Raw genomic sequence first — 21,694 nt, 5'->3', positions numbered from 1 at the left:
GCATTTTATTTTAGGTGTTGGTTTCCTTCACTTTCAGCTCCTCCTCACTAGAAGATTATACCTTGGTCAAATTAGATTAGAAGCTCCTTGAGAATAGGAACGCTGTCTTGTCATTGAGATTAAACCATACAAAATTTTATTTTTTATTTATTTTTTTTTCAGTTCTACTCCTTTTTTTTTTTTTAATTTTAATATCTTTAATTCTTACATGCGTTCCCAAACATGAAAATTTTAAAAACCTGTCTTATACTACTAAGTGTTAATGGGCACTTGGTTGATCAGAACAGAAAGCTGAGCTTCCTAAATCCCCAGGACTGGGTCAACTTAAAGCATTAAATAAGAGAAAGGTTGTGATTCAAGCCTGGCCACATACAATGACAATGCTCAACAGCTTATGGTTGTATGATTCCGAGAAAGACTCACACAGAGACTCCACTTACTCACCAGTAGCCCTTGCACATTCTCCAAAATCCTGACTATAGCTACAGGCAAAAGACACAGCACATGAAGTGCCAGATTCCGGAGAACTGATGGGGACATATACTGGACAACTGACAACATGGGCACAGAGCCTCCTTCCTTTCACCACTGGAAGCCCCCGGCCAGGTCATCTCACCAGTCAAGACTGACTTCCCATCTTTCTAAAACAAGATGATGAAAAATAAATGCTCTGGAGTCTAACATGGGCTTTCCAGACAGATGGGCTTGAGTTTGCATCTCACTGTCACCTAATCAGGATGGTGATGAAGGGTGGTAGCGGTACCATTTAACAAATATATATGTATATGTGTGTATGTATACTTTCTCTATATTATTACTTTCTAAAAATAAAACACACAGAAAACACTCCCCCACCCATTTTTCCTTCCCTTTCCTCTCTCCCAGAAGTAACCATTTTCCTCATGTTATTAAACATTCTTTCTACTTACTGTTCTTGTATTTCTGCCACGTATGTCTGAAACCATAAACAACACACAGTATTACTGTGTGTTACAAAATTTAGATAAATGGGTTATCGTGTCTTATGTCATAAACATTACTTTTATGAGATTTATCCATGTTGAAAGATGTAGACTTGAGTCATTCATTTTAACTGATATACCGTATTCTAATGTATGACCAGGTAACTATTTTAGCACTCCCCTCCTAATAACCAGGTTGCTTCCAATTTGGGGGTATTATAAAGTCCACAGCCACCTTCTTGACTGTGTGACTGGTGCCAGGAACCATACTAACCCTTTATGCAGACCATCTCATTTGGTCCCCACAACATCACTACAGGGTAGGTGGTGCAATTCCCATTTTACAAGTGAAGAAACTGAAGTGTTCAAAAGTTCATAACTTGTCCCACGTGACAGAAATGAGTGAGCAAATCTGGACTCAAGCTCTAGTGTCTCATTTACTCCAAAACTGTGCTTTCAGATATGCGCCTACATGCTTTGCTGGATGATCTTGGATAATGAACCTGAATGTCACTTTTTCTCATCTATAAAACAGAAGCAGTAACCCCTGCCATCTTCTTTCTATGCATTTGATCCTTTTGAGTTTTCATCTCCTACTTCCCCCACATAGACACTGGAACAGAGAGGAACAGACCAGAACTCAGCTCTCAAGCCTCAGCACTTCCCTCCTCCCACCTTGGCTACTCTTCTTTCCTCAACTCTTAGATCTGAACATCTTCTCCTTCCTAGCAAAATATTTTCCTTTCTTTTTTAAAAGATATAAAGTTTTCTTTTCATCTCTAAAATCAATCTAAACATTTTGCATAAATACCTACACCTGGACAGACACAATCCAGAATGTTTTTCAAAGGTAAGGAAGATGAAAGATTTTTCAGAGTCCTGTACTACAAGCATAAAAATACAGAATGTTTGCAACTTACAAATTCAGTGTTCTCTACCATCTCACTTCAGATGTTGAATAAAAATGTATGACACATTTAAATGATAATCAAAATACTTGTTTCCATTCAAGAGAGGAGAACACTTGATCTGTCTGTGCCAAGAGAAGGAAAAATATGAAATAACTAAGCCTATCTGTTGTGGATGAAACTGTGTCCCCTCCAAAAATATGTGTTGAAGACCTAACCCCCAGTGCCTCAAAATGTGACCTGACTTGGAAGTAAGGTTATTGTAGATGCAATTGGTTAAGATGAGGTCATAATGGAACAGTCCTAATCCGATATGACTATATTCTTGCTGAAAGAATGCCGTATGAAGAGAGAAGCACACAGGGAAAACACCACACGAACATGAAGGCAGAGATAAGTATGACTCACTGGACTTCCCTGGTGGTGCAATGGGTAAGAAAACGCCTGCTAATGCAGGGGACATGGGTTCCATCCCTGGTCTGGAAAGATTTCAGATGCTGTGGAGCAACCAAGCCCGTGAACCACCACGACTGAGTACATGCTCTAGAGCCTGTGAACTGCAACTACTGAAGCCTGCGTGCCCTACAGCCCATGCTCTGCAAAAGAGAAGCCACAGCAATGAGAAGTGTGTGCACCACAGCTGGAAAGTAGCCCCAACTCGGCACAGCTAGAGAAAGCCTGTGGAGAGCAATGAAGACTCCGCACAGCCAAAAATAAATACATAAAATTTAAAACACACACAGGAAAAAAACAAAAGGCATTATCCCTTTAAAAAAAAAAAAGACACATCTATAAGCCAAGTGACACACTAAAGATTGGTAACAAACCACCAGAAGTTAGGAGAGAGACACTGAATAGATTCTCCTTCATAGACGCACAGACGCTTTGATCTTGGACTTCTAGCCTCCAGAACTGTGAGACAAATTCATGCTGTTTAAGGCACCTAGTTTCTGGTACTTCGTTTCAGCACCCATAATAAACTAACAGACCCATTATGTACTTCAGATTCTATTGATATGGACTTTAAAAAGCCATACATGAAAATCATAATGACCCTAAATATTTCTAAGCAAATAAAGTCTGACTCAGATGAGTTTAGACTTATAAGCTAGATTTTTTTACATGATACTTAAAACTAGCTATGCCTGATTCTTATCACCAAGCCTGGATTCCTTACTAAGTCATATGACTTTCTCTGAGTAACTTCTAATCCTATGAGGGGTTTGACAAGAACGCAAGATGTTGCAACACCATTTCTTCCATGGTTAAATACCACCTTTTCACATCAGACCAAACAACTATTCCACTAGAAGGGAAGAAATAATTTCTCAGAACTAATTCTGTGGCACTAAAACAAGGAATCACATGAAAAGAAACAACTGCTTCTAAGGGTCTTTTAAATCAAGGAGTTTTTCCAAGAAAAATAAACTTCCCTTACATAGATGTGCTTTTATTTTCAAAGCCTACTTAGAAGCCTAAGATTTTTAAATGGATTCATTTGTTCATAATTTCTTGATCACCTATTACATTAAAAGCACTATTAGCCCCATTATGCATTCTGTGTGTGTGTCAGGGGTGGAGGAGTAAGAAGCAGAACAAAATTGAGGGAAGACACCTTTCTACAAGGATGAAGTGGGGATTGAGGGAGAAGGACTTCTCAGAGGCAGGATCTGAATTAGATCTTGAATGAGTTACTCTTTTAATTATTCCTTCAATGAATAATAAATATCCACTTAATAATAATACTACAAAGCTACAGTAATCAAAACAGTATGGTACTAGTACAGAAACAGATGTATAGATCAATGGAACAGAGTAGACAGTCCAGAAATAAACCCATGCACTTATGGTCAATTAATCTATGACACAGGAGGCAAGAAAAGACAGTCTCCTCAATAAGTGATGCTGGAAAAACTAGATGTGACACGTAAATCAATAAAATCAGAACACACCTTTGAACCATAGAAAAAAGAAACTCAAAATGGATTCAAAGATCTAAATGTAAGACCTGAAACCATAAAATTCCTAGAAGAAAACATAGCCAGAACATTCTTCAACATAACTCATAGCAATATGTTTTTGAATCTGTCTCCCAAGAGAAAATGGCAACCCACTCCAGTATTCTTGCCTGGAGAATCCCAGGGACAGGGAGCCTGTTGGGCTGCCATCTATGGGATCGGACATGACTGAAGTGACTTAGCAGCAGCCCAAGACAAAAGAAAAACAAGCAAAACTAAACAAATGAGGTCTGATTAAACTTGAAAGCTTTTGCACAGTCAAGGAAACTGTCAATAAAACAAAAATACAACTTACTGATTGGGAGGTTATTTGCAACTGACATGACCAATAAGGAGTTAATATCCAAAATACATAAATAGCTCATATAATTCAATATAAAACAATTTTTAAAATGAGTAGAAGATCTGAATAGACATTTTCCCAAAGGAGATACACAGATAGCCAACAGGCATATGAAAAGATTCTCAACATCGCTGATTATCAAAAACTGTGAATCAAACCATATTAAAATTATAACCTCACAACAGTCAAAATGACTATCATCAAAAAGTCAACAAATAAATGTTGGAGAGGAGAAAACGGAACCCTAGTGCATCATGTGAAATGCCACCCTGGATGAAGCTCAAGCGGGAATCAAGACTGCTGGGAGAAATATCAGACATGCAGATGACTCTACCCTATTGGCAGAAAGCAAAGGGGAAACTAAAGAGCCTCTTGATTAAAGTGAAAGAGGAGAGTGAAAAAGACTGAAACTCAACATTCAAAAACTGAGTATCTAGCATCCGATCCCATCACTTCAAATGGATAGGGGGAAAAATGGAGTGACTGACTTTATTTTCTTGGACTCCAAAATCCCTGAGGACTGTGACTGCAGCCATGAAATTAAAAGATGCTTGCTCCTTAGAAGAAAATTCATGACACCTAGACAGCATTTTAAAAAAGCAGATACATCATTTTGCTGACAAAGGCCCATATAGTCAAAACTATGGTTTTTCCAGGAGTTATGTAGGGATGTGAGAGCTGGACCATAAAGAAGGCTAAGTGCTGAAGCATTGATGCTTTCGAACTGTGGTGCTGGAGAAGACCATTCAGAGTCCCTTGGACAGTAAGGAAATAAAATCAGTCAAACCTAAAGGAAATCAACTCTAAATATTCATTGGAAGGACTGATGCTACAACTCCAATACTATGGTCACCAGAGGGAAAGAGCTGACTCACTGGAAAAGACCCTGGGGTTAGGAAAGATTGAAGGCAGGAGAAGAAGGGGACAACAGAGGATGAAATGGTTGGATGGCATCACAAACTCAATGCACATGAATTTCAGCAAACTCTGGGAGACAGTGAAGGACAGGGAAGCCTGGCAAGCTGCAGTCCATGGGAATCACAAAGAGTCGGACAGGACTGTGTGATTGAACAACAACACACTATTGGTGAGACTGTAAACTGTTGCAGCCAATATGGAAAACAGTATGGAGGCTTCTCAAAAAACTAATAATAGAATACCATATGACCCAGTAATTCTCCTGCTGGATATACCTTTAAAGAAAACAAAAACACTAATCTAAAAAGATACATGTACCCCAACGATCACATGATCACTATTTAGAAAAACCAACTGGAAGTAACTAAGTGTCCACTAACAGATGAACAGATAAAGAATCTGTGATGTATACACAATGGAATATTACTCAACCATAAAAAAGAATGAAATTCTACAATTTGCAAGAATGTGGATGGACCTAGAAAGTATTATGCTTTGTGAAATAAGTAAGACAGAGAAAGACAAATACTCTCTGCCAAATAGGAAAAGGAGTACATCAAGGCTGTATATTGTCACCCTGCTTATTTAACTTACATGCAGAGTACATCATGAGAAACGCTGGACTGGAAGAAGCACAAGCTGGAATCAAGATTGCCGGGAGAAATATCAATAACCTCAGATATGCAGATGACACCACCATTATGGCAGAAAGTGAAGAGGAACTAAAAAGCCTCTTGATGAAAGTGAAAGAGGAGAGTGAAAAAGTTGGCTTAAAGCTCAACATTCAGAAAACGAAGATCATGGCATCTGGTCCCATAACTTCTTGGCAAATAGATGGGGAAACAGTGGAAACAATGTCAGACTTTATTTTTGGGGGCTCCAAAATCACTGCAGATGGTGATTGCAGCCATGAAATTAAAAGACGCTTACTCCTTGGAAGGAAAGTTATGACCAAACTAGACAGCATATTCAAAAGCAGAGACACTACTTTGCCGACTAAGGTCCGTCTAGTCAAGACTATGGTTTTTCCAGTGGTCATGAATGGATGTGAGAGTTGCATTGTAAAGAAAGCTGAGCTCTAAAGAATTGATGCTTTTGAAGTGTGGTGTTGGAGAAGACTCTTGAGAGTCCCTTGGACTGCAAAGGAGATCCAACCAGTCCATTCTAAGGGAGATCAGGCCTGGGTATTCTTTGGAAGGAATGATGCTAAAGCTGAAACTCCAGTACTTTGGCCACCTCATGTGAAGAGTTGACTCATTGGAAAAGACTCTGATGCTGGGAGGGATTGGGGGCAGGGAGAGAAGGGGATGACAGAGGATGAGATGGCTGGATGGCATCAGCGACTCGATGGACATGAGTTTGGGTGAACTCCGGGAGTTGGTGATTGACAGGGAGGCCTGGTGTGCTGCAATTCACGGGGTCGCAAAGAGTTGGACACGACTGAGTGACTGAACTGAACTGACTAATAGTGGTCAAGATGGCAAGACACATACAGACTATGGATATATTTTAGAGATAAAAACAAAAGGACTTAGATTGGATGTGGTTGTCAAAAGGAAAACGTCCAGAGTAACTCCCAGGTTTCTGGCCCAAGAACCTCACGAGGTGGAGGAGCTGGTTCCTAGAACAGGGAAACCAGAAGGAGGAATAGGGTTAAGTATGTTAAGTTTGAAATGCTTGTGATACACCTATGTGGTTAGGAGTCTAAGTTGAATATAAGCCTGGAGATTAGAGGAGGGTTAAGGACAAAAGACATAAATTTGAGAATCACTGACATTTTGATACTTAGGGTCACTGGTTTCGGTAAGTTCATTGGAGAGAGGAGGGGAAGGAAAGAAAAGGGAAGGAAGAAAACTGAGCTCCTAAGATTCAGGCCTCAGGAACTCCAACATTTAAAGACACAGAGAAAGGGACTTCCCTGGCAGTCCAGTGGTTAAGACTTCGACTTCCAATGCAGGGGGTGCGGGTTCGATCCCTGGTCAGGGAGCTGGAATCCCACATGCCTCACAGCCAAAAGGGGCCAAAATGTAAAACAGAAACAATATTGCAACAAATTTAATAAAGACTTTGGAAATGGTCCATATCAAAAAAAAAAAAGAGAAGATCTTTAAAAAACAAATTAAAAAAAAATACAGAGATGAACGGAGAGCAAAGGAAACTTTGAAGAAGCAGCCAGGAAATTAGGAGGGAAACAAAAATGAGTAGTTTCCATTTTAGAAAAAGGGAACAGACTGTACAAAGGTCCAGAAATAAATTACACCTCAGTGTGTTGTGAGGACTGTAAATAGTGGAAAGCAAAACATAATCAGATACACATTTCTTTTTTAATCATCTTTGGGTAGTGCAGACAGAAACAGAGAAGGGCAAGACCAGACCGGTGGAGATACTTAGCCTTCTTGATAAACAAAGTCTTTACAAAAAGGCTTTCATCTGAGTGTCTTTCATTAAAAGTGATTTTACAAAAAGGCAAGATGATATAATACTACTTCTTACAGACAATTTTCATCACTGGTCAAAATAATTCCTCCACTAAGAGTGGAGAAACTGATTTCTCAGGTTCCCTTTGTGGTCAATAATCTGCTGTTCTATAAGTGTGTATGCATACCTGTATGGGCATGCAGTCACACACACAGACACACACAGACACACACACGAGAGCAGGTTCCCTTTGTGGTCAATAATCTGCTGTTCTATAAGTGTGTATGCACACCTGTATGGGCATGCAGTCACACACACACACACACACACACACACACACACACGAGAGCTGCATTTCCAAGAGATCACTCTCTCACTGAAGGAAATGGTCTTACTTCCAATTTCTTTTGCAACTCATGCGGAACGTTTCCTGAGGCAGAAACGTGCTAGCGGATGTGTGGGTCTGGAACTGGGGGAGAGGATGGTGACAAAGCCATCAGCACATGAAGCTACAGGAGGTGCCACGGCCACAGGTAAGACCCTAAGTAGCGCTGAAAGTGAGAAGATGCCCCGGAAGAGAACCACAGGTAACAACAACAGATAAGGTGCAGGAACAAAAAAGAGGTGGGCTTCCCTGGTGGCTCAGTGGTAAAGAATCCACCTGCCAAGCAGGAGATGCAGGTTTGAACACGGGGTCAAGAAGATCCCCTGGAGAAGAAAATGGCAACCCACTCTAGTACTCTTGCCTGAAAAATCCCACAGAGGGAGGAGCCTGGTGGGTTACAGTCCATGGGGTTGCAAAAGAGTCAGACACAACTTAGTGACTAAATAATAACAGAAAAAGAAGTACTTATGGAGAAAGCTCAGAACTTACTTTTGTTAATATTTCAAAATACAGAGTAAGTTTTTACTGAATCTTTAATACTACTTCTATGATGACCAGATCCGCCTTGGAAACTAATCTTTTGCCTAAAATATCATTTTAGAGACTCATGCCACATTTCTCAAAGTCTTCTTTCCCCTGCTCCTACCTGCCCAATCATTACTGTATTTACAAGCAGAATTTGCATTTTGGGATTTGTGGACAAAACCAATAAGGTACATACGGTATATATATATAAGATTGACACAACTTATCAACGAAAAGAAACAGAAAAAATTCAAACACTGGACCTTGAAAAAATGAATTCAATATAATTTATTTAATTTTAAAAGGTCTTAGGAATAATGGCTTACCAACATGACATTCATTTATAAGAAACCAGAGACCTACACTGAAGAAGCTTCCTGCCTAAATTAGAGAACTGATAAAAAGCATAAGTCATCACACATAAGAAGCATAACCTATTTATACGGGCCAATGTGGTTTCAATAGAGTAAAATCTGATCTCAACAACCCAAGTGAATTCTTTGAATCAGTCAATAAGAATAGGGTCAAAGCCATTTATACTTTCTAGAAAGTCACTAGAAAATCCTGCACCAAAGAAGTCATTTTGCAGAATAAGAAGTAGTGGGAGTGGAAAACCCTCGGAAACTTGAAAGACCTGGTCCTGAATTTATGAACTGTGATTGTGCTGGGAATTCAAATAGACTAAAAATATAAAATATATATGTTTATAAAAATATAAAGGGATTTAAGAGAATTCATGGATGACTGACAAATAACGGGCTCTTGAAAAACTTAGGGAAACCCACCTTACATCATGCTGAATTCCCTTGCCACCAATAATTTTCCTATGATCTCACGATAGAAGAAAACTAAGCCCTAAACTAACCTTTGGTTGCCAATGTCAGAGACAGAATATTAGCCTGGATAAACAACTGACATGATCACCATGGCACCGAATGTTAGCATTAAAACAACAACGACTATTCAGCTGAACAACTGACTAATCAGCTAAAGATTTTCTCTAGGTATTTGGAATAGGTTGCAAGCGCAACTAAGATTTAACTGGAATTCTTCTGAAGTCAGTTTTAATTGATTAGACATCTTACAGTTTCAAAACTATGACCTAAAATAAAAAGAGCAAAAGAAGAAGCTTTGTGTGCTTGTTTTCAGCTATATACACTTTAGGATGGTCTAATGTTCGTACTTGAAAGCACTGGAGCTCAATGCATGGAGTGCTTTCTCTCAGCCTTTCTGGAAAGAGAGGATCCCAGAAAGAATATGATCAACCCACAAGGAACATACAACATGGTCTACTGAATTCATCTCAAATTAATCCTCTTTATACAAAACAAGTTTAACAACAGAAACAAAAATTTTCATTTACAGGAAAAAGTCTGCTAGTAAGTCTGTTTCTGCTGAATATTTCAACCAATGAAAAAAAAAAAAATAGTAAGAACGGTGTGGCTGCTCAGCCAGAAGGCAATGCTTCTTACACTGCTGTCCATAGACTGCCTGCTCTTGTTCCATGAAGCCTCTTTATCTCATACAAATGCTGGTCCAAAGCAGAGACTTCCATTTTCAGAATTTCATCTCTACCTAGTCAGTTTTCACTACCTGAAGGTCTTTATGGTCAAGAAAAGAAATCGTAATAACCCACTAAAACCTGAAGTGATTTAGTAATTATCATCATCAAAACAGTATTTTAAAGCCTATGACCAACAGTGACAACATCTGCTATCCTTTGCCAAAGATGGCTATTTACTAAGCCAGCATAAAATGCAGCCATGAGTGAGGTGGTTGTGCAGTTTAAAAGAGACGATGCATGTAAAGCCCCAGCACAGTGCTTGCTATATGATAAAGAGCTCAAAAACGGCAGTTAGGATTACTGTCTTATTCTGTTCCTTACAGCAGCCCTGTGAGAAGGTATTGTACTACTGCAAAAGTGAGAACGCGGTATGCCGGGGCTGATGGGCTATGGCCTTAGTGAGACTGACTCAGCTGACAGAGCCCACTCATATAGCACCAGCACCAGCCCCTCTCTGCTCAGTCCATATGGGAAGCTGTTCAGGATGGAGTCAATGCTGATCTTACCTTTAGGCTCCACCTAGTCGTGAAACATTGAGCAAGTTATTGAAACTCTCTGAATCTCTTTACTCATCTCAAGGATCTACCTCAGAAGATGATTTGAATATTAAATACTGGGTCAGAGCAAAAGCACAGTAGATAACAGCATTCGTCATTCAGTCAACATTCCTGGGACTCCTACTAAGTGAGAGGCACAGGTCACAGCTCCCAAATCTATCTGCATGTCAGAATCATCTAGGGAGCTTTTAAAAATTCCAACTCCTAGGCCACACTAATAAGTCACAATATGTGGGGGCAGGACACAGGTGTAAGTATTTCGAAGCTTCCCTAATGACTTCAATGTGCAGACAAGCCTGGAGACCACTATGCTTAGGCACTAGACTCACCTACCTTTCCTGAAAGCTCTCCTAGTTTACTCATTCTACTCTCTTAAACATCTCACACCTGAGCCCTCTTTCAGATTCCTACTGCTCCTTCTCTAGCTCAGGTTCACAGGTCCTCTGTGTGAACTTGCGAACTTGTCCCCTACCTGTCACTACTTTCTGCATCCCCCTACACCCACCAGCTCTGATCCATCACTCCCGTGTGCAGAGCCACTGGATTAACTTCCTCTGGCTACTAGCTCCTCAGCCCAGCCTGCAAAGCCCTCAACAAAAGGCAGTGCCCCATCTTCCCAGCCCCTCTCTCCCTACACCCTATGCTACTGATGACCCAAACCAACTGATTACCTCACTCTCCCCAGGTAGATCCCATGTCTTTCAACTGCAAAGACTCATTCTTGGGAACAAGGAAAAAATCCTCATGATATTAGACAGTCTATCACCAGCTACAAAGCGACATCTTCCCCAATTGAAAATGATGTTCTTATAAACCATGGTGACCTTGGTTTTAAGGAGGCTGATGTACCTTTAATTGCATAATTGTATATAATTTCAGATGAAACACAAAAAAGAATTCCTTTTACCTTAATTTAAGGAGCGGCTGGGTCACCCACTTCTTTAACTTGCGTCTCCCAAATGACGTTTTAGTATGATCTAAAACCCAAAATAAACTTCCTTTGGTTTTCATATCAGTCTAAAAAAAAGACCAGAAAGCATGTTTTATTAACTTAATGATTGTATTCGGACCAAAATTGCCAGTTGTTCATGTGCCCTAATTATTCTATATATCCCAATGATAATGTTACACATGCTTAGCTTTTATGCTCAAAACAGGAGTTCATACATTAGATGAATGAATGTGTACGTATATACATACATACACACACATATATACACACATTCTGTTTCCCAGGTGGCACTAGTGGTAAAGAACCTGCCTGCCAATGTAGGAGACATAAAAGACACAGGTTCAATCTCTGGGTCAGGAAGATCCTCTAGAAGAGGGTATGGCAATCTACTCCCGTATTCTTGCCTAGAGAATCCCATGGACAGAGGAGGCTGGTGGGCTAAGATCCACAGGGTTGCAAAGAGTCGGACACAACTGAAGCAACTTCACACACACACATATACACACATCCACATAAACACACACAAAGTATTGACATTTTGCATAAGAAAGATACAGTTTATGTGTAGTTTTTAACTAACAATAAATTACTGAGAAGTCTATACTATCATGTAAGAAATGAATCGCCAGTCTATGTCCGATGCAGGATACAGGATACAGGATGCTTGGGGCTGGTGCATGGGAATGACCCAGAGAGATGATATGAGGAAGGAGGTGGGAGGGGGGTTCATGTTTGGGAACGCATGTACACCCGTGGTAGATTCATGTCAATGTATGGCAAAACCAATACAGTACTGTAAAGTAAAATACAGTAAAAATTAAAATTTAAAAAAAATAAAAAAATAAAAATTAAACATCTGTCCTAAACACCTTAAAAATATAACTGCATCCTTTCCTGCCTTAGGAAAGCACAGTGAAAATAATTTCATGTTCCTTTGGCAATTCAGTATCTCCCACTACCTAAGAGTTGCCATTCTAAAGACAGTCTCATGACAACACTCTCTCTCTTAAGGAAAGAAGTGAATGTGCACTGCACTCTAGGACTGTACCCTGGAGGGTTTGATTTTAGCCTGTTTTATTAAATCCTTAGCAAAAATTTATCTATGCTTTGCTACTTTAAAGTTAAACCATTGAAAAAATTTACAATTAACTAGAGATTGTATTTAATTTTAACCAAGGTTTCACTGTAATACAAAATGTCTATTAATAGGTGTGTTTTATTTGGAACACAGAGTTACAATTTTCATCTGATTTTTTTTTTTTTTTTTGCTTTTTCCTTTTCCTTCATATCAACAAACAGGTACTCATAGAACACCTCCCGTGTGCTCAGCAGAATGACTGGCAAAGGTATATTAAGACATGGTCCCTCCCTCAGGGCACTTAGGACTTCCCTGGTGGCTCAGACAGTAAAGCATCTGTCTACAATGTGGGAGACCTGGGTTCGATCCCTGGGTCGGGAAGATCCACTGGAGAAGGAAATGGCAATCCACTCCAGTGCTATTGCCTGGAAAATCCATGGACAGAGGAGCCTGATAGGTTACAGTCCATGGGGTCGCAAAGAGTCGGACACAACTGAGCGAATTCACTTTCACTTCACTCAGGGCACTTATATTCAAGTGTGGGAGGAAAGACTCCTAGTGAGGACACGACGTCATCTGGCAGAAGTCAACCATAAAAGGTGTGCTACAACCTCTCCAGACCTCAGGAGTTTAAAGCAGAGCACACACGGGAACGACAGTGGTCATGGAAGGTTCCCTGAGGACGAGCTGGGCACGCAGAGCTGACCTATGAGGGGAATCCACATAGGTGACTGCACCAGCCCATCCTGAGACAAAAGCCCAACTGCTGGGACCACAGTGAAGGGTCCCAGGAAGAGCATGGAGCACTACAGAAGCACATTCAGGCAGGAGAGGGACAGGTGGGGGAGACCGGAGGCTTGTTACACCTTTGCTCTCTCTGCTAGTTAGACCTCTCCCCATGACCCTTTTCCACTGATTCATGGTAAAGGAGGAGAAAGCTGAAGTGCAAAGACAAGCAGAAGATGTTAATTCTCAGCTTCCACTTCTACAAAGGCCCAAGTCCTAATAAAGGGATTTTTAAAGGGTATTTTGATGATGGATGATTTTTGCCTTAGGACTTTGATTTTGGAACTGACGCCACTGTGATAGGACCCGAACAGGAAGGATGTAGAAGAAGTAAGGAAATCTTGGAATGCTGGGGCTGCATCTGGAGGCTCTGACTGTGGGCTCTACTCCTACCACTGTTTCCTGTCTTGGGGATGTATATAGCAGTGAAGAGAAAGACCTGCAGGAAAGATGCTCAAATTCCAAATAACAAAATGATATGATAAAAATGCTCATGCATAACAGGAAGGCTGACTTCAGTACATAAGGACAGCCTGGCAGAGGGAGAAACCTGAATGAGAGAAATCAGACAGTAATATACAAATCCAAGAGTCAGGAGACTGAATTCAGTATTTACTTTAATTCACAGCAATAGCAGTGATTCACAGCAGATGGTTCAGCTCTTTCACTACTTACTCAAATGACTCGGAACTACCTTATATTTTTGTGACTTTATGTTATAATAACATTATTTTTACAATATAGTAGCTCACTCTTTCACATGATAATTTATGAATGAAAGCAATAATTTTAATATCTTCATTATCCTTCACATTCATCAATAAAGGACAAGTAAGCAATGATGAAAGTTTGTGAAATGACATATTATGTATCTTACAGTTAAATGGAGTATCAGAGAAACTTGTTTTATACACTGGACAATTAAGAAAGGCTATGGACATTTTAACAAAAAGTTACATAGAAAACAAACATACGTAGAAAAACATAACCAAGCAGATCAAAAAAAAATCCACTGTATATTAATTTCTAAAGATGATACCTTTCCAAAGAAATATTTAAAATAGAAATTATCAGGATGGCCATATTGCTTCAATCATTAAAAAGCATGCTCTAAAGCTCCCAATGTAATCCCCAAAGAAGAAAGTAAGCAGTACAATTACCAAGAGATGTGAGGCAGGCCAACCAACTAAAAATAATACTGTTTCACCTGCACTACTAAGAACAGACTGCTGCTTCATCCCAAATTTCTTTTCAAAACCATTTTGAATCAAATAGCCCTTATGTTTGCTGACCTGATTCTGAAGGATTTCCAGGTTCCTTAATGTTGTTCCATTAATTGTCATAAATTCCATTTCACCTGACAACTGTTTAAAATTCCTGTAAAGGAATGAAATAAAAGCCATGAGGCAAGTGCATAAAGAAACAGAAAAACACATTCACCCATTAGAAATATTCCAATAACACTGGAAAATATTAACATGTAAAATATTCCAATTTTACAACAAAAGTTTTAGCCCTCTGATAGGAAATCAAAGCAAAAAAAGCCAGAAGAATATTCATTAGAAGATTGTCTTCCATCAGTGCTGGTGCTCTTAGGTAAACTGATGTGAAAGGACAGCCGTTCTCACACCAAAAACTAAAACAAGGAAGGGAAGTAATGGTATTAACAGCTTTTTAGTTTTTTAATTTCCAGTAGTAGAATCAAGCATAGTCTTTTAGTATCGGGAAAGCAAGTGGGGGTCTCTTCAAGAAAAGCTATGCAGTTTGCTAGAAAAATATGTCAAGGTGCTTTAAAATGTCCTCCCTGTTCTTTGGCATGAGATCATCTTGATAAACACTTTAAAAACTTTTAATCAACATTCTGATACATGCAAATGTTATTTATTCTATAATCAAGACCACACATGCATGTGGCTAATGTTTTAGTAGAGTCTAAACTGAAAAAGTAAAAATTATTTAAGTTCAAAGAATTCACATTTTGCTTATGCCCCTCTAAGTACCCCAAACTAGATTAAAAGTTCAGTAAATTTCAAATAAGCTTGAGTATTGAGTTCAGTGTGATTACTAAATACATGCACAATTCAAACTGCATCCTTGTTAGTCTTTCATGTTAAAAAGTATATTAATCAATGCATTACTAATTCAATAATTAATGGCTTTTATAAGTCAGTCCTTTGACATTTCTATCCACAGCACTTATAGACTTGATGGCTCATTTTTCAAAGCAAGGAAAATAACAGCAGGTCACTAAGCTATTTGGAGGGAAAGCATGAATGTTTGCGTCATAAAACCAATCCCACTCATCATGGCCCTAATAAGATAGAAATAAAATCCAGTTTCCCAAGCCAGTGATGGAAGAAAGCCTTCATCTAGGAATCTAGAGCCTAGAATCATGGCCAAGGAGCCAGTGTTCACTGAGAGATGCCTTGACTTCTAGATGACTCCCACAGCTAAGACCCAGAGCCCTGAAAAAGAAATAACTTGCTGCATATGAGGAACACGACGTAGTGACTGAACACTGTCCTTCGGCAGTGTAATACACCTGTGACAGGTTTACCTAGCTTCCAAAAGATGACCTGTTAAAGATTTTCAGAGGGAAGCAACTCCAACACTGACAGCAGATATGTGCGGCCAGTCTCTCCTTGTAACTGTTAATCTGCCTTGCATTATGGAAATTTATGTTCTGTGGTGATCCTTCTTAATAGATCTAAGCTCCGTGGAGGCATGGGTTATTTATGCCTTACACATTTTGCAGCACCTGCAGAGCCTAGCAGAAAGCAGATGCTCAGCAAAGGTCTGTCATCTTTCGATGGGGAGGCCAGTTTGGGTTTCTTTGTTTTCCTTTGAGTCATAAAGCCCAAAAATATATGTGAAACATCCAGAGACAATAATAAAATGTAAAACATTATTTTTAGGAAGAAACAATTGTGCAGTGATTTGCTATACATCAGATGTCCATACTCCTTCATGGTGAAAAATAGTTGCAAGTACTGCTAGCCTGGCCTCCGAGTTGGTATCCAACCAGGTCTCATAGGTTTAAATAAAGTCATTTACTTCCCCCTCTCCGGACAGGTTTAAACTATGTCCTAGGGGTGATTAATGAACACTTGAGTACCTTAACATATTATTGACCAGAGATGTATTAATGCCACGGGTATGAGTTTCGACAAAAATGCCCCCGTCAATAAAGTGTTAATCATTCTCAGACACTGAAGGATGCTTAGCCGGCATCAGGAACCCACAGTCCGGCAGCACTGACATCTGCACTGATCTTAGTAAGAGATCGGCCACCAGGAATATTAAGTTAAAGCGATTCCTACGGCACAATAACCACCAAACACCTGAAAGAACCCACTCTGCTTTCACGTTTACCACGTTTGGGTGATAAAGTACTCTGCAGCTGCGGCTCTCCTTACAGATGCAAAGGAAATGTCCTCTGGCACTGCCTATTTTCAATAGGAATTATATATATATATTTTTGAACTCAGGGTTGTGTCTGCCAGCATTCCCTAGGAATATGACAGGAATGATCACTGATTAAGCAACTCTAAATTATTTATCCTTTTGGAAGAAACCAAATTTGATATGCTTTGAAATAAACCTTATAAACAAGGCCTGGCTAGCATTCACGCTGTGTGAACTTCAACAGAAATCTTCCAAGTAACATGGGAAAATACTTCAGTAATATTTCAGACAACAATAATACATAGCATGCTGTTTTATAACGGGAGAAAAACATTCCTGCTAAAAACTGCCAAAGAAGTTTAGGATTCCACATCACTCCCATTTCAACTTTAAAAAAAATGAAAACCAATCTTTCTGATTCAGACAAAGGCAGCAAAGGTGCAGACCTTATGTGAAAGATCAATCCCTTACAAAGATTCTATTTAAATACTGTTAATATTATTTGAAAATGAAAACAGAAAAAAAAACCCTACCATACACACCATCTTACACATGAAATCCATAGCATAAAATAATTCTCTATATAGTTTTCAGAGTTCATACATTCACTATTAGTCTAACTTTTGATTAACTTAGAAATTAGAAATTATATCATATTACAAAAATTCAGTTTTATTGTAAATTCACTTCTAATTTATTTGCAATTAAAATGAACATCTTTGCATTCTTAAATGCTGCCAGTAAGCATATTAGAGAAGAGAATAATAAGAAAGATGACTAACAGATCCCCAAGGATTCACTAGGAGAATACACAGTACTCAGCATACAGTCATAAGCTATGATTCATTGCAGTGAAAGGATACAAAACAAAATCAGAAAAGCAAAAAGGTATACAAGGCAAAGCCTGGAGGAAACCAAGGGCAAGCTTCCAAGAGTCCTCCCTGGCAAAAATACCCAGGATGCACTTAACCACCCCAGAGTGAATTGTGGCAATATGTGTGAAATGTTTACCAGAGAAGCTCACTTGAGACTCAGCACCCAGGATTTTTCAATGGGGGGCTGTTTTTAAAAAGGCACCTGCTCCTGAGCAGGTGCCAAAATTACAGCTCTCAGAAAGTAAGTAGTTGTCCAATATAAACCATACTACCTGCAGAAATGGTTTAGGCACAGGGAGTCATTCTTATCAGAGAATGCTGGAGATCAGCCCCAAACGCAATTCCCAGATGCCAGTCAAGAGTCAAGCCTGATGTAAGGTTTTCTAAGGATAAATGTCTCATCTGGCTTGCCATGTTAATCTGTTTTTAATATCAGTGTTATATTTATATTCTTTTGTGTTCCTTCTAGTTTATTCTTTATTCCTAAATTGATCTTTTCTGTACATACAGTTCATTCTTAAATCTTATCATCTCATTTCAAAGCCTTCCTATTTCTTATCTATTCTCCTTTGTTCTTTCACATTTAGCATCATTTCCTTAACGTCATTTAGCTCATTTTGAAGTAGAAGGTTATAGTTTTTATTTCATCTGTGAGTATGTCTTTCTGGTATGCATTTATTTTCTATAAGGATATTATCCTGTTCCCCATTCTCTTCTATTATAATTTTATATGGGATTTTCAATTTGGTTCTTTTCCCAATTTTCTTTGCTAATTTTTAAGTGACAATTTGTTTTCCGTAAGTTTCAGGACATAGGCACTGTTTAGGAAAGCTGCTGCTACTTTATACATCTCCCACTTCTGTTGTTTTTGTGTGGTATTTAATCATGGAACCTCACCTGCTTTTATTCATAAAAAGATTAAATGCATGAACATTGCTCTTTAGCCACAATTAGAAAACTGGACACATTACCTATGCACACACACACACACATATATATACACAGACACATATGTATATATTTGTGTGTTTGTGTGTGTATGTTAAATTGTTTTTCAGGCAGTTGAACATCAGGCAGCATAGAACTGTGGTGCCTGAGAGAAGAAAAAAAGAGATAAACACTAGGACTAGCTTCTTGGAGAGACCAAGGGAAGCTGAAGCTGTGAGACAGAATGCCAGAGATGCACACAAGAGAGATGCAGAAGGGTGTGCTCAAGGCTGTGGCCAAGCCCTGATCCCTAAATTGTGGAGCACGTCACATGCGATCATAAGAAACAGTAGGATGAACAGGACCAGGGTTCACATGTGGCTTGCTATAGTTTGTTCTCTGACTAATGAGAATGGCTGCTGCTGCTGTTAAGTCACTTCAGTTGTGTCCGACTCTGTGCAACCCCATGGACGGCAGCCCACCAGGCTCCCCCGTCCCTGGGATTCTCCAGGCAAGAACACTGGAGTGGGTTGCCACTTCCTTCTCCAATGCATGAAAGTGAAAGTGAAGTCACTCAGTCATGTCCAACTCTTCACGACCCCGTGGACCGCAGCCTACCCCAGGCTCCTCAGTCCATGGGATTTTCCAGGCAAGAGTACTGGAGAAGGTTGCCATTGCCTTCTCCAAATGAGAATAGAAATACCTCAAAATACTTGGGACACTGGGTAGAAGTCTCAGAAGTGCATTGCTTTAGGGGTGGGGTTAAAATAGACAAAGACAAGGACTTCCCAGTCTTGGTGTGTGTCGTCACTCAGTCGTGTCCGACTCTTTGTGACCCCATGGACTGTAGCCTACCAGGCTCCTTCGTCCATGGGATTTTCCAGGCAAGAGTACTGGAGTGGGGTGCCATTTCCTTCTCCAGGGGATCTTCCCGACCCAGGGATCAAACCCGGGTCTCCTGCATTGCAAGCTGAGACAGCTCCTATCTGTCCACTCCATCTCTGCAGAAGAGGAAGCAGCTTACTTACCCAGGATGAATATGATACAGGATAATTCTTCACAGAGCCAAAGGTAAGAGGCCAGTAAAGGTAAAATATGGAAAGGCAAGAAAATTACTCTGTTACCCTTTTTTTCCCCACTAGCTTTTAAGCTAGCACTTTCTTAGAAGGTCAATTGCCAGCTTTTAAATCTCTCAACTCTACAGTTAATCACTCTTTTAAAAAGCTGTTTATGTTAGTGGCTGTCCTCTTTATCTTCAACTTTATGGTCTGTGAAATAAGGACTGAAATCAAGAATAAGAAAGGAGATGAAGTTTTATGAATGCTCTTAAATACCCCTTCTTAATACTACTTGTGAAGTAACTGTGCTTTAATATAAAGCACAGTCCTGTACTCAACACTAAAATATATTCAATAGCAATCATGAATACAAACTGACCCAATTCTTAAGCCTTCTATTAATTTTTTATGTCAACTAACATTTTTAATACTCCTCAGCAACAATACCACACAGGTCACTCTTGCCGCAGAATACAGTGTTCCATCAAGAGCAGGTAACTGAGTATAGTACTTACCAAATTCAATTTAAGAAATGTTTTTTAATATAACCCCACCCTTCTTAAAAATTTTCAGAAACCACTTACTTGGGTTTGGAAAGCACCTTTTCTAAGTTAAACTCTTTGAGGTATCTTATTATGGCAGCCAAAGAGCAAATCACAGGCTTCTCCAAGTTAATGATGTCAGAAAAACTTTGAGAATCTAAAAAACAGAATAGATACCTTCATTAAAATTATTATTCATCATTTTTTAAAACAAACATTAAGTGAAATAAAATTTTGTTTGTAATTATTGAAATAATCATTTAGACACTTAACTTCTAAACTTATCCTTTGAAAAAATACAGAAGATTATAAATACCTAGAGTATGAAAAAGGGCAATTTTCTCATGGTGGATGAACCTTTTTTCAAAAGCAAGGGAGCAAGTATTTTCAAAGTATAAAACGCTCATCTGCTTTGACCCAAAAGTACTCCAAAATGCTTGCTAAAGATGTGTATACAAGGAAGTGAGTTGAAAAATCTTTCATAGTAGTAAAAAATTACAGAAAACCTAATTGAACATCAATAAGGTATTATTAATAGATAAATAAATTTCAGTACCTCTAGATTGGTATGCACCTACTACTGGGAAGGACTTTCCCATTAGCTTTCCATCTGGTCTCCCACCTTTATCCCTGTGCCCTACAGGATATTCTTAACAGAACAGGCAGAGGAATCCTTTTTAAAATATACATCATATCATTAGATTACTTTGCTTTCAAATCCTGCAACATCACTCAACTCACTGAGAGATGTGGCTCAAGCTCATAAGGATCTAAAAGTCCCTAAAAACCTGCTCTCCATCTCCTTTTATCTCTGAGCTTACCTCCTAATAGTCTCTTCCTTAGTTACTCTGTACCAGCACCCAGGCTCCCTGACATTCTTTAAACACACCAGGCACTTAGATATGCTGTACTTAGCGTTGTTTCTGCCTGAAAAACTTTCTTCGCTCATCCATATAATTTTCCCCCTTAACCCCTCTAATCTTTGTTCCATCTTCATTCAATTGCCATTTTCTCAGTGTGGTCTTCCTTCACCACTACATTTAAAAATTCACCTCTTCCCTGTCTTTCTTCTTTTTAAAATCTTGTTTATTTATTTTTGGCTGTGCTGGGTCTTTGCTGCTGTGTGGGCTCTTTCTCTAGTTGCTGCAAGCAGGGGCTAACTCGTCGTGAGGCACAGGCTTCTCAACTGCGACGGCTTCTCTTGTTGCTGAGTACGAGCTCCAGGGTTGAGGCACATGGGCTTAGAAGTTGCGGCTCCTGGATTCTAGAGTACAGGCTCAGCAGTTGCGGTGCAGGGGCTTAGTTGCTCTGCAGCATGTGGGATCTTCCCAGACCAGGGATCAAACTCGTAGGACCTGCACTGGCAGGTGGGTCCTTTACCACTGAGCTACCAGCGAAGACCTTCCCTGCCTTTCTCTAAAGAACTCATCACCTTCAAACACTATTTTATTGTACACCTCCTCCCACTAGACT

At 39.4% G+C, this 21,694-nt stretch overlaps 1 protein-coding gene across 2 annotated transcripts in view; it reads right to left on the bottom strand.

Annotated features, from left to right (window-relative positions):
- The window catches only part of MSH3 (mutS homolog 3), a 194,903-nt gene that overhangs the window by 121,369 nt on the left and 51,840 nt on the right, over positions 1-21,694 (bottom strand). For both annotated transcript variants that reach the window (XM_069590046.1, XM_069590045.1), the window contains exons 10-12: positions 20,264-20,378; positions 14,707-14,791; positions 11,506-11,615 (exon numbers count right to left, since the gene is read on the bottom strand). In XM_069590046.1, coding sequence (XP_069446147.1) covers positions 11,506-11,615; positions 14,707-14,791; positions 20,264-20,378 — 310 coding nt within the window. The remainder of the gene's footprint in view (positions 1-11,505; positions 11,616-14,706; positions 14,792-20,263; positions 20,379-21,694) is intronic.

This window comes from Ovis canadensis, chromosome 5 (genome assembly GCF_042477335.2).
Source record: "Ovis canadensis isolate MfBH-ARS-UI-01 breed Bighorn chromosome 5, ARS-UI_OviCan_v2, whole genome shotgun sequence".
Classification (NCBI taxonomy): domain Eukaryota; kingdom Metazoa; phylum Chordata; class Mammalia; order Artiodactyla; family Bovidae; genus Ovis; species Ovis canadensis.
The sequence above is the reverse complement of the archived record's forward strand: the minus strand, read 5'-3'. Positions and strand labels throughout refer to the sequence as shown.